At 36.4% G+C, this 17,983-nt stretch overlaps 1 protein-coding gene across 3 annotated transcripts; it reads left to right on the plus strand.

The window, feature by feature from the left end:
- The first annotated feature begins 2,754 nt into the window (after positions 1-2,754).
- On the plus strand, positions 2,755-14,213 carry LOC119982063. 3 transcript variants are annotated; one of them, XM_038825240.1, is made up of 10 exons: positions 2,755-3,129; positions 3,301-3,918; positions 4,766-4,954; positions 6,414-6,506; positions 6,598-6,780; positions 6,862-6,964; positions 7,085-7,270; positions 8,994-11,404; positions 12,771-13,357; positions 13,910-14,213. In XM_038825240.1, the coding sequence occupies exons 2-10, from the start codon at positions 3,679-3,681 to the stop codon at positions 14,007-14,009; spliced, it is 4,092 nt and encodes a 1,363-aa protein (XP_038681168.1). In that variant the 5' UTR covers positions 2,755-3,129; positions 3,301-3,678; the 3' UTR covers positions 14,010-14,213. The 3 variants fall into 3 exon arrangements, with proteins under 3 accessions (XP_038681168.1, XP_038681169.1, XP_038681170.1); XM_038825241.1 differs by having other exon boundaries at positions 2,759-3,918; positions 13,888-14,213; XM_038825242.1 differs by lacking the exon at positions 2,755-3,129 and having other exon boundaries at positions 3,783-3,918; positions 4,703-4,954.
- Positions 14,214-17,983: the final 3,770 nt, after the last annotated feature.

Raw genomic sequence — 17,983 nt, forward strand, 5'->3', positions numbered from 1 at the left:
CTGAACGTAATTGATAATTTTAAGTATTTAATATAATATTGTACTCATAAATACAAGTATGGATAAATACAATTGGATACAATACCACTTTTCTTTTCGACATGTACTATATAGGAGCAATTTTGAAAAATATTACATATCACATTATAATTATATTTTATCAACCAAACAACTTAATAAAATTACATATTAATATACAATAATCACAATTTAATTAGTTGTAATGGAATTCCTATTACTATCGCAATACAACAAACCAACTAACGGGAACTTACATCAAACTAGAACTTGATCAAATGAATTGAAAATTAATAGGAAAATATTGTTATTTTTTACATGTTATTTTGAACTAAACTAGTAGGCTGTTTGTGTATAAACTGCGGAAAATTAAGAAAAAAACGTATTTTTATCTATGCAAACTTTACTTTAATTAGGTTCAATTATCCTCGTGTTTCGTCTAACTTATTATATGACACATTCTCTATACTAAACAAATCACACAAACAAATTTATAATTAATATCATCAATTTACTTAGGGAAAATAACCATGGCAAGATCCATCAGATAAAATAATAACTTTAAAAGATGTGTAATATTACCTCTCTATTGTTTAGATAATTATTAAACTATATAATATATTTTTTTTTTTATTACAACCTAAGTAGATGTAAGAACAACTACACACACTACACGTGAGTATTGCATCACAGGCAAAAAAAGTGTGTGGTAGAGAGAACTTATATACTACTCAAGAGGAACACACACAACCGATGTGGGAGTTTTGCTGTGGTAAGTTCACAGGAAACTACTACCGACATCACACACTCCCTACCGCTAACCCATGAACCCAAATTGTTTTTTTTTATTACAACCTAAGTAGATGTAAGAACAACTACACACACACTACCCGTGAGTATTGCATCACAGGCAAAAAAAAGTGTGTGGTAGAGAGAACTTATATACTACTCAAGAGGAACACACACAACCGATGTGGGAGTTTTGCTGTGGTAAGTTCACAGGAAACTACTACCGACATCACACACTCCCTACCGCTAACCCATGAACCCAAATTGTTTTTTTTTATTACAACCTAAGTAGATGTAAGAACAACTACACACACACTACCCGTGAGTATTGCATCACAAGCAAAAAAAGTGTGTGGTAGAGAGAACTTATATACTACTCAAGAGGAACACACACAACCGATGTGGGAGTTTTGCTGTGGTAAGTTCACAGGAAACTACTACCGACATCACACACTCCCTACCGCTAACCCATGAACCCAAATTGTTTTTTTTTATTACAACCTAAGTAGATGTAAGAACAACTACACACACTACCCGTGAGTATTACATGTGAAAATTGTGCACAATCACTTTAACTTACCATGATTGATTTCCAATTCTTAGAAGTAGCATAAATTACCTATTTTTAACATGTGCAATTTAACATCAAAGATTCACAGACTTGTTGAACGAAAACATTTAAAGCCAATGGTTGTGCTTGTGTAACTCACGCCAAACAAAGAAAACACCAAAGAGCCCAATAATGGGAAAGAGATTGGACTTTGTCCTCTTTAGAGCAGTTCATACTAGCTCGCACAACTTTGTCTTCCCAAAAAATCACTCATCACATAATTACTCTTGCAAAAGCCAGCTTTGTCTCCCCAGAAAATTGCCCATCGCATAATTACTTTTGTAAAAGCACGTTTAATTGCAAAGTTCTTATGAGATATGATTCATCCACTCCAAGGAAAAATGTTTGTTACTAGGTTGGAAGTTTGACCTATTATATATTGTACTTCACGTCTTCCTCCAAGCGATGTGGGATAGAGACTTAACCCCGTCCACTTTGGACGTGTCCATTTTAGCCCGCATAGCTTTGTCTTCCCATAATATCACCCATCCCATAATTGTCCTAGCAAAAACACGTTGAATTGTGAAGTTTCTATGAGATATGGTTCATTCCCACTCGAGCCGGGTGTTACAATCTCTCCCTTAAGGGCCATGTCTCCGTGTGGCCCACACATCCGCATTAGTAACACTTTGTCTGCTTTGAACTATCTCATACTGGCCCACACGACTTTGTCTTCCTAGAATGTCACCCATCTCATAATTGTCTCGTAGACGCACGCATAATTGTTTGCTTTGGACTATCTCATACTGGCCCACACGACTTTGTCTTCCTAGAAACCCATCTCATAATTGTCTCGTAGACGCACGCATAATTGTCTGATTTGGACTATCTCATATTGGCCCACACGACTTTGTCTTCCTAAAATGTCACCCATCTCATAACTGTCTCGTAAACGCACGCATAATTGTAGAGATGTCACCCATCTCATAATTGTCTTGTAGACGCACGTATAATTGTAGAGTTCCTATGAGATATGGTTCATCTACTCCAAGGAAAAGCGTTTGTTACAAGTTTGGAAGTTTTGTCTATTATATATTGTATTTCACATCTTCCCCTGGACGATGTGGGACAGAGATTTAACCCCTTCACCAGTCGTAGCTTGCTCAGCACCACCAAACTTGCACTGCATAGGGTTGTGGCCCGTCCCACTTCTACCCAACCTAACCCTTACCCGCATTAATCCGACCCAACTCTCACTCATTTAATGAAAGAGTTGGTGGGGGTTAAAAAAACTTCATCCTCATAATAAAATGGTCGGATGAGGGTTAAGCATAAACTCGACCCAATCCGACCTTTTGACACCCCTACCTCATAGTTTGTCTCCGCTGCAAACCCAAAACCTATATTCTTGGTTTTAAAATTTGATAGAATGGCTTGGTAGCATAGATGAGGATCCCAAGCTATTTTCGCTCATAATAATTCATTACAAAAATTTCATTAAGGGAAACAATTAGTGTAATGTAGTAATACTTGCCCTTTATCTCTCCTGTTCGCTCTTGAACCCAGATTCCTCCTCTCTCTTCCCAAATAAATTTAGTTTTTATAATCGAAATCATCAAAAATCATAACAAAGCCCTTAAAAACATCGAGGCATTGCGTCTCGCCTCCACAACCTCCAGGCTCCAGTCTCTGCTTCTCGTCTAGGTTGGGCGAAACCTGATTGTCAAAAATCCACAACCCCACTCTTCCATTTCACAATTTCCGTTTGACGCGTAAGAATTCATCATCTCCTTTGCTATTTCGTTACCACTGTCGATTCGCCGACACTTTTTCATTTCAGAGTCAGGGATAAGCAGTTTGTATTAGGGTTTTGGATTATCTTACCCATTGCATCATCGATTTTGTACTTCTGTACAAAGGTTCTCTTGTTTTTGATCTTCTAGGGTTTCTTCCTGCGGATTAAAGCTTTGATGATATTTATATCCTTTTATTTGTTTCCCTCTCGGAATTAGAATTCGCTATTTTGTTGAAGGTTCGTTGCCAGTTCTGCTTCTTGTTCTCACAATACCCAAAACTGTTTTCCTTTTCCTTCTGTATGCAGTACTTGCCATTCTGTGACTTCAAAATCAAGGTGAAATATTGATTTTGGGGGAGTTCCCTCTTGGGATAACTGTTTTGACCTGAACCTTATCAAACAAATTTTGTCTGCTTCAGAAATCATCTAATATCAGTTGTTGATACATATTTTGGGAAGTGTTTTGGGGGTGTTTTGTTTTTGTTGTTGTAGTATAACGGAGAAGCAAAGGAAAGCTTAGGATTGCATGGGTGAACATGAGGGGTGGTCACAGCCACAGCCATCAGATGGGCCATTACCAAATGGCCTATTGCCCAATGAGGCAGCTTCGGTGATCCGAGTGCTTGACCCAGAGCGATGGTTGAAGGCTGAGGAGAGAACTGCAGAGCTTATTGACTGCATCAAGCCCAACCCACCCTCTGAGGAACGCCGAAATGCAGTTGTTGTTTACGTGCGGCACCTTATTATGAAATGCTTCCCCTGTCAGGTTAATTTCACACCCACTCGCACATATGCATATGGGCATTACATGTATACAAACGTGTTATCTTCATTAAAATTGCATGGACTGTAATTAAGTTGATGAATCATTGCAAAGAAATCTACAAGATATGGTCAATGTGTCTTTTGGGTTTTTTTTACTAGAAACAGGTGAAGTTATCATTGCTAATTGTGACATCATGACCTTTCTAACCTCCCATGCTGTCAAATTTCAATTGTGACAATCTCAAGAGTGAATTTTCTCAGATGCTAACATATACTTTTGCTCCTTGGTTCAACATATATATAAAATTTGGGGTCAATGAACTCTATGGCCATTTTTTCTTTACAGAAGATGACTGAAAAGGTGACTGATTGTGTGAATTTTGTGGGCGAAGATCCAACAGATCGGTGCTATGAACATTGAGGACAAAATACACTGAAGGGTTGTAATTGATTGCCAGTGATAAGATTAGAGTAGCACTTGAAGGAAGATTAATTTTAATGGTTTCATCCGACAAAAATTATTTCTTAAGCATTTTAGATTGTGGTTGTTTTCAAGTTTCAGGTGCAAAAGAACTAGTTGACCTAGAAGCAACTTGGAAGATATATGCAGCCATAGTGTAATACAGAGATTGAATCGATCTTGGAATGTGAGCAAGGCTGAGGGGCAAATGTGAATGATTGGGGCTGGGAACTTTTCTATTGATTTCATTTTATCTGTCCTGTGTATAAATTTCCAAATGATTGTACAGTAAACTATTGTTTTTTAATTTGTTTCACCGGTACAGAAAGGTGAGCATATTGGTGATTTTTCTTGATGCTACATACCTCATCACCATTGTGGTCAACAGGTGTTCACTTTTGGCTCTGTACCATTGAAGACTTATTTGCCTGATGGGGACATAGACTTAACTGCATTCAGTGAGAATCAGAGTTTGAAGGATTCGTGGGCACATCAGGTTCGTGATATGCTAGAGAATGAGGAGAAGAATGAGAATGCTGAATTTCGTGTGAAAGAAGTTCAGTACATACAGGCAGAAGTAAGTTTCTTTTAATCACCACTGTTTTGTTAAAGATTCCATTGCATTCACTTATTCTATTATGTACGGGTAAAGTCTACAAACATACTGCCTGTCCCTGCCCACCGCGGGAGCCTTGTGCACGGAAGTTGTTTACCTTTTATCTTAATCCTTTGCTGACCGAAAATCTGGTGCACAAGGTTGAGCCTGTACTTTGTATGATGATCGTCTGTCTGTACACTGTAGAATGATTGTTAGCCCATCTGCATATTTAGCAAAATTCACTAAGATTTCATCGCACCTTTCCTATGTTCATAAATCCGCACTTGTGAAATTACCTTAAATAATGAGAGCTTGAGACGAGAGGGAAAGGCCTGTGAGTAGGCTCGCAAAAGGGACTCATATGTCGTGGAACTTAAGGTTCTACCTAGGACGTCAGCTTTAAGCTCTCATGCTTTGCATTCAATTTTTGCTCTTATGCACTCAGAAGTACATGCATACAAGTTAACTATATTTTGAGAGGAAAGCAGATATAAGGATGTTAAAAAAGTGTAACCTAAAGTTGTGTTGGGTTGCCAACAGGATCAGTAACAGGAAGGGGAATGATTATATTAGTATCAATGAGAAGTGGAATGTGAATGGGAATGAGAAATTCAAATGTGATGGGAATGGGAGAGGAATCATACTTGTAATTAGAAGGCCAAGATAAAAAAGTCATTTATGAAAAAGTTGACCATTCCGACTGAAATAGGAATGGAGAGAAGATTTTAGGGGGGAAAAAAAACTCTTGTTTAGATTGAAGCACCTGTAAAGTTGTAACAGTGTCTAGACAGCCAGAACTTTGTGGCTGAAAACAAATTATCCTTGAAGTATCTGTGTCCATTTCTTTCTCAGAAACCAATTATCCATGAGTACAGTTAACTTAGGAGGCATGCTGGTCTTTGAATAACATGATGTACATATTGCATAGGACAGCAAACAAAAACCTCTGTTTGGGACTTCTGGAAGGCGTAGTTGGTTGTTTTAAGGTTAAACAGACTAAGGGACTTGGGTTTCTATTCGGGTTAAGGCCTAGCTTGGTTGGAGGGTTTGGTGGGGCAGTGTTGGGAGGAGTTTGAGAGGGTTGGGTTAGGAGGGTTTGGAAATAGTTGGGTTTATGGGTTGGAACACTTGTTGACTTTGATTGAATTTTTCATTTTTAAATTTCCCAACCAATTTCAAATTTGAGTTTCTAGATGAACAGTTACAATGGATTGCCTATATTTATTACAAATCAAAATACTTATTTAACCAGGAGCATGTTTTCTGTCATTGCAATGTGTATATATGTTTTTGAACAATTTGTACTTGATGTTTATTAACGTTAGAACTTAGAATGAAACTTGATATAATATAAAATGTGAATACACATCAGCAAATTTTGCTCCATGATTTAATTGCTGATCGTAGATTGACGTCCTTTTAATTCATATTCTTACAGGTGAAGATAATAAAGTGTCTTGTGGAAAATATTGTGGTTGACATATCATTTGACCAGCTTGGTGGGTTGTGTACACTTTGTTTCCTTGAGGAGGTGCGTGGTTCATTCTAGAATCCTTGCGCTTTTTTTAATCGTGCAATATTTTGCCAACTTGTGTACTAATTCGTTTTCTTTTCATCTGTAGGTTGATAATTTGATTAGCCAAAATCATTTATTCAAGCGTAGTATTATATTGATTAAGGCCTGGTGTTATTATGAGAGTCGCATTTTGGGTGCACATCATGGACTTATCTCAACCTATGCATTGGAGACTTTGGTTCTCTATATTTTTCATGTTTTCAACAATTCTTTTGCGGGACCCCTCGAGGTGGCTTTTGTTACTTGGCTCTTTTTTACTGTTGAATACTCTGTTCATCCATCTGAATCTTCGTTCTCTATGGTTGTACAGGTGCTCTACCGCTTTCTTGAGTTTTTTAGTAAGTTTGACTGGGATAATTTTTGTGTGAGCCTCTGGGGTCCTGTCCCCATTGGTTCTCTTCCAGATGTAACAGGTGCATATGTTTTTGTCTTACAGTGATCTACATTTTAAAGTAGCCCTGGTTTCTTGTCAGTTCTAGAGTGTGGTGTGTGTGTTGTGTATTTTTTTGACCCAAACTATTGATGTTTTACAGCGGAACCTCCCATAAAGGATTGTGAAGAATTGCTACTGAGAAAGCCATTTCTTGATGCTTGTACCGCAGTATATGCTGTCTTTCCTACCGGCCAAGAAAATCAAGGGCAACCCTTTGTTTCCAAACATTTCAATGTTATAGATCCTTTGCGTATAAATAACAACCTTGGACGTAGTGTCAGTAAAGGTATGGTACTTCTTGAAGCAGAAATATCTCACCAACTCGTTTCCTTTATTTAATTTGCACTTATTCTATGATTTCCATTTTTTGCAAACTAAATGAAATTTGGGTCAGTTGGAACTTTAAGTTAATTTGGTTCTGCTGTCATGTTGATAATATCATTTCAAGTTTAGTGCATTGTTGCAGGTGACATTAAATGTTTACGTCTTCTTGGTAGTTTGTGTGATAACATATTCCTTTCTTTTATGTGACCTGTAAACATGTATCGATACCAAACACAGTGCTTGTTTGGAGCAATTACGGTTAAGCTTGTAGACAAATGGTTTTCAGTGGAGTTCGTCACCAGGAGAAATTTACCATTCACTTTTCTATCTTATCATGTCGTGTGCACTTTGGTCCTCCCTTTATTGCGGCCCATATGAATGTTCATGTATTTATGGCGACTGGCAGATGCATGCATATTATTTGGCGATTGCTTTTTAGTAACTTGGATCTTAGAGGCTGACAGCCGAGGAAATTCTGGTTTAACTTAATAATATTTATAATGAGTTGGAGCCAGTAAGGTTAATGGATTGTGGATGAGGGGGAAGCCCAGCTCCTTGGACAGACTTGATGAATCAGAATCTTGTCCTTCAACAACAAGAAATTAACTGTAAAGTTTTTAGAAATGAATCTGAGAACTATAGGAGAACATGGACTTTTAGTACTTTGATTCACACACACTAGCAAGAATTTGACATTATCAATTTGACCCAGGGGAATAGTGCTACTTTTTACCGAATTGATTTTCAGTCCCGATATCTCTTCGAATACCTAGAGAACAGCTCTGAGGTTGCTAACTTGATCAATGCTTGTGCTGCAAAAAGCATGTTATCCACGTACAATAGATTGGACACTGTAACTATGTCTGCTCCATTACCAATAGTTGCACTTTCCAGGAAACCTTGGGACACTGCTCTCTCTAACATGCAACTTAATATATCCATTCTGAGAATGAAGAGAGGGGTTTTTCGTTGCCTGGCCCCTTTGGAGGAGTGAAAGAATTCCGTGGCAGCTCCATTAACCAAAATAGAAAAGGAGGCAGAAGTGACACACCTAATGAATGAGATCCATTCTGGCTTGAACCCCTTCCTCTCCAAAACTTTGAAAAGAAAATTATTTTTCAACTTATTGAAAGCCTTTTCGTTCTCTAATTTACATAACAGCTCGTCCTTCTTATGTTTGGAATAGAAATCGACTATTTCATTTGCTGTTAGCCTGTTACAGAAGCATCCAGAATCTTCCTGTGCTCAATATTTACATGTTGTGCCTTGTTGACAATTCCTCCAATCACCCATCTTAGTTTCCTTGAAAAAGCATTTGCTAAGCATTTATATAGGGTCCCAATCAAACTTATTGGACAATACTCTGATGTCAAAAGCCCCCTCTTTCTTAGCAATCAAAGTTATAAAGGTGGTATCAGAGAGCAGTTTTGAAACTGAGAGAAGTTGATGTAGATGGAATAGAAAAGATTGACTTAATTGTGGAGTTTAATATGTTTGCTTTTGCGTATTTTATATGAAGAATGACAGACTTTAGAGATGAGAAGGCATGCAAACAAAAATCTGATTGGAGACTTAATCACCCCTTCAAATGTGCTAAATCCAGCTTTGTAACTATGAATTTAATATGCCTATGTAGTGCTTATTTGCCTGTTTCTTATTTCCATATATAACATGCATTGCTTCAGGTAACTTCTTCCGAATACGCAGTGCATTTGCATTTGGGGCTAAAAAGCTGGCAAGGGTACTTGATTGCTCCAAAGAAGATCCATACCATGAAGTAAATCAGTTCTTTATGAACACTTGGGACAGGCATGGTAGTGGTCATCGTCCTGATGCTCCGAGGAATGATTTATGGCGCTCTAGACAGTCAAACGCTGATCACCTTAGTGAAACAGAGAGTCTGAAGAACAATTCGAACAGGAAAAAGGGTGACACATCTTCTAACCGTGAAAGTCAAGATGATGGAACACGACATGCACCCTCCCAAAGCCTAATCAATGGGAACCCATATAATGCTAGGACCTCCAAACAGTCTACAAGGAACATCAGTTCTAATCAGGATGTGCTTGCTGGTAAAGGTCAAAGGAGTTTTAGACCTGACAGTTTGGTTAGTGACATTCAGGGAAGACATCCTTTTGCAAGGACATGTTCTAGTCCTGAGCTTACAGATACTTACAGTGAACCTTCTTCTCAGGGAAGGTGCGTCACAGCCCCGGATGGTAGTAAAGATCAGATTGCTTCTGCAAGATCAGATCATGGCAGGAGGAAGAATGTTGAATCTGATAATTTTTCAAGCCCCGGCATTAGGTCTCCAACTGATGATCCCTCATCTGTGAGGCATATTTCATCTCATCAAAGCCTTGATGTTGCTGCTGATTCAAGCAGTGTTTTAACTAGTTACAATGAAGATTCAGGCTTAGGTGTGATGGCTGAAAAATTCATGAATTCTTTGGGGACGCAGCAAATGCATCAGGAAGAACAAGATCTTGTGAACATGATGGCATCTTCTACAGCTCATCATTATAGTGGACAGATGCATGTCCCATTGAATTCAGCTTCAAGTCACTTGCCACTTTCACTCCCACCTTCTATTCTAGCTTCGATGGGATATGCTCAGAGAAATTTTGGTGGATTAGTGCCCCCAAATATTCCTTTGATTGAAGCTTCTTGGGGAACAAATGTGCAATTTCCCCAAGGTTTGGTTCCTTCACCTTTAACCCATTATTTTCCTGTAGGGTTGGCATCAAATCCAGAAGATTCAACTGAATCTGGCAATGAAACATATGGTTCTGTGGAAATGAACCTTGGGGAAGGTAATAATGATTTCTGGCATGAGCAAGAGAGTAGCTCTACTGGTGGGTTTGATCTTGATAATGGGAATTTTGAGATGCATCAATCAGATGAAAAGCAGCATTCTACTTCAGCTAGTTATGACTTTGTTCCTTCATCTCGGGTAGGTTACTCTGGAAATTCTATGAGGGTCCAACAGAAGATAATTAGAGAAACCCGAGGGTCAATGAGGGAAGATCATCTGGATAATTTCCAGCATCCAGAGAACAGAGGTAATGAGGTTTACTTTAATGACAGAACTGTGAGTTCGAGGTCCTTTCGTAATGCACATACTAGTTCCACGAGAAGTAAAACCTCTTCTGAAAGTTCTTGGGAAGGATCTTCCGTAAAGATGTCTAAATCGATGAGGGTAAGAAGAGGTTGCCGACCAAATGCTAATGTTCTGCAATCTGCTGTGTATGGGAAAGGTAAGAGTGTGTCTGAACATTCATCCCCTCATGGAGAGGATGAGAACAGAGAATGGAATGCAGTCAATGCACAGTTAACCATGAGCTCTGAAATGGCTGAAAGAAATGTGGGACCTCAATCTGTTTCTTCTTTGCATGTTCCAAGGCAGCAAATATCTGGATTTGAACAAGCACAGGCAAGTGAATCTGATTCATTGATACCCATTGCTCCCATGCTCCTAGGTCCAGGTTTGCGGCAAAGAACTATGGATAATTCAGGGGTGCTCCCATTCGCATTTTATCCGACTGGGCCACCTGTACCATTTGTCACGATGCTTCCACTGTACAACTTCCCATCTGAGACTGGTACTTCTGATGCATCGACAAGCCAATTTAATGGGGAGGAGGGACTGGATAACAGTGATTCTCGAAATAATTTTGACTCATCTGAGGGAATTGATCAGCCTGAAGGTGTAAGCCCTTCTAGTTCCATTAGAGGGGCTGCTTTTGTTGAGCCGTCAGAGCAGTCTGACATTCTCAATAGTGATTTTGCTAGCCACTGGAAAAATTTGCAATATGGACGATTTTGCCAGAACTCTCGTTCTCCCACACCTTCGATTTATCCTTCACCTGTTGGTGTTCCACCTGTCTATTTACAAGGCTGCTTTCCATGGGATGGTCCTGGGAGACCTCTTTCATCTAACATGAACCTTTTCACGCAGCTTATGAATTATGGGCCTCGCCTTGTTCCTGTTGCTCCTCTCCAGTCTGTTTCTAATCGGCCTACTGGTGTTTACCAACGTTATGGTGATGAAATGCCAAGATACCGAAGTGGGACTGGAACTTACCTACCCAATCCTGTAAGAAATTTCACACGAGCTTGATTATTTTATTGTTTCTTTTCAGTGCTTGAGTTTATGACACACTTCCCTATTTTATTTTTTCTTAAATATCATCCCTTTCTACGCTCAATTTGCTTGATTAGCTAGTTCCTTTGACTGGAGATTCATGTGTTTTTTCAGAGAAAAAATAATTTATGTTCCACAAAATGCTTGCCCTCAAAAGGGGGCTATGGTACATAATCCAAAAGTATTCCCACATCAGCAGAAGAGTAAAATGCTTCACTCTCCAGGAGGGACATATGTGATATGTTGCCATACTTAAATAAGTAAAACACAAGTGATTGAAAAACTAACAATTTTGAGCTCAACAAACAAAACTTTTTAAATAATGCTAGCAACCAGTGTGAAAATGGAATAGCTTAGTTAAAATCTGGCTTCTCTGGGCATGTGAGGCCAGACCTTTGGATGATAATATTGGCATCATAATTGCCAGCTCTCAGACATTCTTCAATTGGTTTCCCTTGAACTAACTGTGAAAGAAATCCTCCGACAAATGCATCTCCTGCCCCATTTGTATCAACAAGTTTTTCTTTAGGTAATAGTATGACTGGGAACTTCTTAACTTTCCCATCCTCCGCCATCACAATAGAAACTGGAGATTCATGTTAAGCTCATCTTCCCACATCATGTTGACCTTTCCATTATTGCAGTACCAAGGACATTTCCCCCGGAAATGTAGGCTATGACAGTTGCTTTTTTCGAGTATATTTTGTAAATTGAGCACTATTTACTTATTTCCTGGAAAAATGAGGGCCTGCTTGGTTCGAAAATTGCTTACCAATTTTCATTTTTAACAGTTTATTTCCTGAGAATAAATAATTTTCATTTTTTTCACTTCTTAAATATGGTTTTGGTTTGTAATTATCTAGTAACTGGTATTTTAACCTTTTCACATTTCAAGTGATGAAGCTCCATAGCTTGGTCTCTCTTTCTCTCGAAAATATCTAGTAAATGGTATTTTAACCTTTTCACATTTCAAATGTTGAAGCTCCATAACTTGGTTACTAAACCCTAAAACCTAAAAAATGGAGCTTCATTACTTGAAATGTAAAATGGAACCAAACCTTTTTTCCCTCCTAGCTCTTATGTGAGCAACCATAGAAATTCTGTTTTTATGAGTGAAAAATGTCTCCATGTTGTCCCTCATTATTTTTAAAGCAAAATTAGGCAAAATATATTAGACTGTTTCCGCTTTTCGAGGCTACGAGAACAGAACCATTGGGGGCTTCCAGTTACTAGGCATTTTTACCCTTTAAAGCTTAAACATTTAAGTTCTGATATTGTTCTGTCCTGCAGTCTTACTTTATAATCTAAATATTTTCAGAAAATGTCTACTCGAGAACGGCATTCTTCAAATGCTAGAAGGGGAAATTACAGCTATGAAATAAGTGAGCACCACGGTGACAGGGAAGGCAGTTGGAATACTAACTTGAAGTCACGACCAGCTGGGCGCAGCCACAATCGTAACAAGGCTGAGAAGCCAAGTTCAAGACCGGAACGATTGACAAGTGAAAGCCGACCTGACAGGTCATGGGCTTCACATAGACATGAAACTCACTCTTCATACCAATCGCAAACTGGTCCAATCCGACCTAACTCACAGAGTGGTGCTGCCAACGTGACTTATGGCATGTATCCTCTACCAGCTATGAACCCTGGTACAGTGTCATCCAATGGACCTACAATTCCATCTGTTGTTATGTTGTACCCTTATGATCATAATGCTGGTTATGGTTCTTCTGCTGAACAACTTGAGTTTGGGTCCTTTGGACCGGTGGGTTTCTCAAGTGTGAATGAGGTATCACAATTAAGCGAGGCAAGTCGATTAGGTGGCACGTACGAGGAACATAGGTTTCAGGGAAGCTCTGCAGAACGTTCCTCACCTGATCAGCCCTCTTCACCTCTCCAGAGGTAGCTTATCTACTTCTCACCAAATATTTTCGTTAACATGTAAAATTTTAGGATTTATTTTCCTTGGATTGAACCTGTTATCTTAGAGAAATGGCAGCTGCTTTACCAAACAGTTGTGGTTAGCTAGCAATTCGTGAATGCCTCTTGAACTGACCCCTTAATCTTCTTATTCTTAGTAAAAGAAAAACGAATATTTAGTAGCAATATACTGTGGGTTAGTTCCATATTTCCCGGGTCTCCTTTATACGTTGCATACATAGTTTAGCATTTTGGTTCCCAAAGAAAAAGTGAAAATTATCACTTTGAAGAAGAGTACAAAGAGTGGTCGCATAAGTTCATTCTTTCTTCGACAATTATTGTTTTATTGATTTGCTTATAAGTTTATCATATGGGTGACCTAAGAGACGGTTCACGTGTTTATGTACGTGCTTTGTAGCCTAGACGTCTTTGTTTCCAAGGTCTGCAATATTCGTCTTACCATATCAGGGGGATTAATCGTATGTGATGTTGTCAACTTACCATCTTAACAGGTGAATTTGATTTGGTTGCCAGATCAGTGGCCCCGAGGAATCATCTATTGAAGGATGAGGATTTCCCACCTCTTGCATTTCCCGACCAGGGAGGAAATGATGGTGGGAGAAACTATATATGATGAGAAATCCTCCCTTTACCAGGAATTTATTCACTATCCAGTTGTGAAAGGCACAATTTGGAAGCTTTTTAGACGATGTTACGGATGAAAGGTCACCTATTCTTGCTTGTATGTACATTATGATATTATTTATCAACCTGCCCTGTTTACTAAGAATGCTTAGTTATGATCTACTAGATACTATCCAAGTGTTGTTCTTTTCCAGTTTCTTTGATTAGATAGCTGCAAGCTTTGAGTTAATCTCTCTCTTTTTTTGGGGTTGGTAGGAGAGCTAATGTAGTTGAAATAGGTGTACTAAACTAACCATCTCTATTGTTTTATCTTTTCCTAGCAGCTACATTATGCGAGTGACACTCCTTCCTAAACACATTAATAGCAAGTATATATCTCTTCCCAAAAGGAAGATCTTCTATTGGTTGTATCTAATTACATGATATTATTTTGTTCAAATTAGACTTGTTTGAAAGGTCCACAATTTGCAACATCCTTAATATTCTTAATAGATGGATGTGGAACAATGAAGAAACTAACAAATATTCAGTCAATTTTTTTTTTTTTTGAAACTGGGGAGGGGGGATTTGAACCCTGCTCAGGGTAATATATATCATCTTTATCATTTCACTTAATAAATATTCAGGCTCCATTTGGTAGAGCAGTTGGGGTGATTTTCTACGTTAACGGAAAAGATATGGAAAAAAAACTAAAAAAAACTGAGTTTAAAGCTGTGAGATATGTTATGAGGTGTTTTGGTGAAATAAAAGAGTTTAAAGTTATGAAATATGCTATGAGGTGTTTTGGTGAAATGAAGGAGTTTAAAGTTGTGAGATATGTTACGAGGTTTTTGGTGAAATAAAAGTTGAATAAATGTATTATGTAATAAGTTTTGTTATTATCTAATAAATTTTGTTATTAAATTTAATCAAATAAATATATTTTTTATTAAAATTAATTTTAAGTATAATTTTTTATTTTTCTTATTTTCATTATAAATATTCTTATTATATTATTGTTAGTTTTATATTAATAACAAAATATTCATTAGTAAAAGAATTTAAGAAATTAAAAGCTAAATTTATTGTATAAAATTATTTATTAATGGAACATTACAATATTATATTATTATGCATGGGACTCACTTTTCTGTTTTAAAAAAAGTCAAAGTCTAAATGCATCCACTTTTTTACTCTATACACCCCCCTCTTTTTTTCCTCTATACACCCCTGTTCCACCAATGACTCCACCTCATTTATATTTTTATAATTTATATTTTTAAGGTTTTTAATTTATTTGGTTATAATTAATTTATTTGGTTCAAAAAACAATATTATAAAAATATTATTAAAAAATAATATTGTTATCAATACAAAACACATTCATACACATTATAAAAATTAAAACTAAAATAATTACTGATATACAAAAAAATTCACATCATAAAATTTTTAATTCAAACTGAAATTATTACAAACATACAAAAAAAATTCACATCATAAAAATTCAAACTAAAATAATTACAAACGTACAAAAGAATTCACATCATAAAAATTCTAATTCAAACTGAAATAATTACAAACATTCAAAAAAACTCACATCATAAAAATTCAAACTAAAATAATTACAAACATACAAAAAAATTCACATTATAAAAATTCTAATTCAAATTAAAATAATTACAAACATAAAAAAAATTCACACAAAAAAATTTATAATTGATATAGTTAGAAACATACAACAAAATATTAGTACAAAGTATTAAAATAAAAATTCTAATATTATTTTTTAATGGTATTATTTTTTAATAGTATTTTTTTTGATAGTATTATTTTTTTAATAATATTTTTTTGAACCAAATAAATTAAAATTTATAAAAAAAATTATAAAAATATAAAAGAGGTGAGGTCAATGGTGGGACCGGGAGTGTATAGAGAGAAAAAAAAAAGAAAAGAGGGGGATGTATAGAGTTAAAAAATGGGTGCATTTAGATGAATCCTGCCCCACATTTTAAAAAACTAAAAAAAAAATATTGTAGACGCAGAGCAACTCTGCCTTTTAGAAGCTCCGAATCGAAACTTCTTGTTTGCCTGCGGAATCACTAGTATAGCGTGAGGTGTTCGTTTGGCACAGCGATTCCACTTTGCAATCCGCTATGCCAAATATGCACTCAATTAAAGTTACATATCTATGTTCAAATGATGTCCATCATTCATCCATCGAGTATTATAAAGTTTGAAAGAAGAAAGTGCATGAAAGATTTCAGTGTCTACTTTGAAAAATTGAACGGCATGTGCTATGCTTTCCACCATAGCTAAAGATTTAACGGGGCATTTGGTTGGTATTTTGAGGGTGAGATTAGATATTCTTTTATTTGGTTGAGTTTTGGAGGGTGAAATCACAAACTCATTCCACCCTCTATTTTCCCTTGTGGATGATAGTCAAGCTTACCAAAATGGTGAGAATGACTATTCTCCACAAGGGAGAATGAGTTTTTATGTGTAAAAGACTATTTTACACTTGTATAAAATAATATTTTATTTTCTACAAAGAAAAAAAGAGTAATATGGAAATTGTACTATTAATATTCTTACACTCATGCTCACTCTTTATTTTATACCAAACATGAGTATACTCACCCCATACTCATCTCACACTCATCTCGCACTCATCTCCTCCTCATCTCATGCTCACCTCATCCAATTATGAACCAAATGCCCCGTAAGTGATTGATTTGTACTCCACGCATAAATTATTTACAACATATTTATGTTGAGTTGTTTCCGCAGAAGTTGTGTAGTCCATCACCTTGGCGGATAAATCACAAATGCATATGTACCCAACAACATTAATTAATTTATTATAATTATAATTATGGCTTGTGATGCAGTCATGGCGCGCATCATATTCTTAATTAAGGTTCATGACATAAAACAATTGGAATAAAACAAAGACACAAAAGTGCTCATTGCACCATGAGTTTCATGACATCAAAGAAAAATAAAAAATATAATGATAATACTTCCTCCGTCTCATTTTGTTTGTCCATGTTTCTATTTTGGGTTGTTCTAAAACTAGTGTCACATTCCTTCATTAAGTAACAATTTTGTTATTGTATTCCAAAATTACTCTTGTTACGTTAATTACTTTGTTTCAAGAGAGAAAAAAAAAAGTACTGCAATAAATAAGGATAAATTTAGAATAATATGATTATTTTGTATAATTGGTTTGCATTAACTCATGCCTCCTTAAGAAGTTGAAATTTCAAAAGATGATAGACAAATTGGGACGGAGGGAGTAATATTCTATGTCATATGTTATATTTTTGTCTAACAATTGACACTTTTTTTATGCGACTCTTTCAACTTTTTCTTGGTTTGAAATACTATACAGACAACATAAATCAATAGTAATTCCCTCACCTTAATTGTTTACCTCTAGTTTCATGACACGGCTTTCAATGAGGTTTCTAGTTTCTTCTTTGTTGGCGTTCTTCCTTCTTACTAATACTCTTGTTTCAACTCTAAACTACAAAGATCTAGCTATGGAAGTAAAGAAGATCAACAAGTCTCTGACTATAGAGGTAATTAAGGTTCTTGATCTCTTGCTTTTCGATTTTAAATTTTGATGGTATTAATTATTTGAAAGCTTGAGCATTACAAAAAAAAGCTCAAGCGCCTTTCAATTGTGAAAAAATGTAGAAAGATTAATTAAAAAGAAGAATTGATAAAGCTTTGCAAATTTGACAGAGAAACCAGACGAAGTTTCCCAGAGAAGTTATTCCCATTAGGCATACCACTGTTGTTGATATGATGAGAGCAGATTTTGTTTCTAAATCTGAAAGGAAACAACGTTTTTTTATTAATCAACTTGATTCAACAGGTTATGAGGTACTTTCAATCATTTAGTTTATATTTTAGATAAAGTTTAGAAATATTACTTTAATATTTTTTCATTGTTTGAGTTTTGTATGTATGGTTATA

The sequence above is a fragment of the Tripterygium wilfordii genome, chromosome 17, assembly GCF_013401445.1.
Source record: "Tripterygium wilfordii isolate XIE 37 chromosome 17, ASM1340144v1, whole genome shotgun sequence".
NCBI classification, from domain to species: domain Eukaryota; kingdom Viridiplantae; phylum Streptophyta; class Magnoliopsida; order Celastrales; family Celastraceae; genus Tripterygium; species Tripterygium wilfordii.

Excerpts from the sequence above, each read along its gene's own strand:
- LOC119982063 (XM_038825240.1), top strand. The coding sequence starts at position 3,679 with ATGGGTGAACATGAGGGGTGGTCACAGCCACAGCCATCAGATGGGCCA. Across the intron at positions 7,271-8,993 it reads TGGACGTAGTGTCAGTAAAG|GTAACTTCTTCCGAATACGC; the intron begins GTATGGTACTTC and ends GCATTGCTTCAG. Across the intron at positions 13,358-13,909 it reads CCCTCTTCACCTCTCCAGAG|ATCAGTGGCCCCGAGGAATC; the intron begins GTAGCTTATCTA and ends TTTGGTTGCCAG.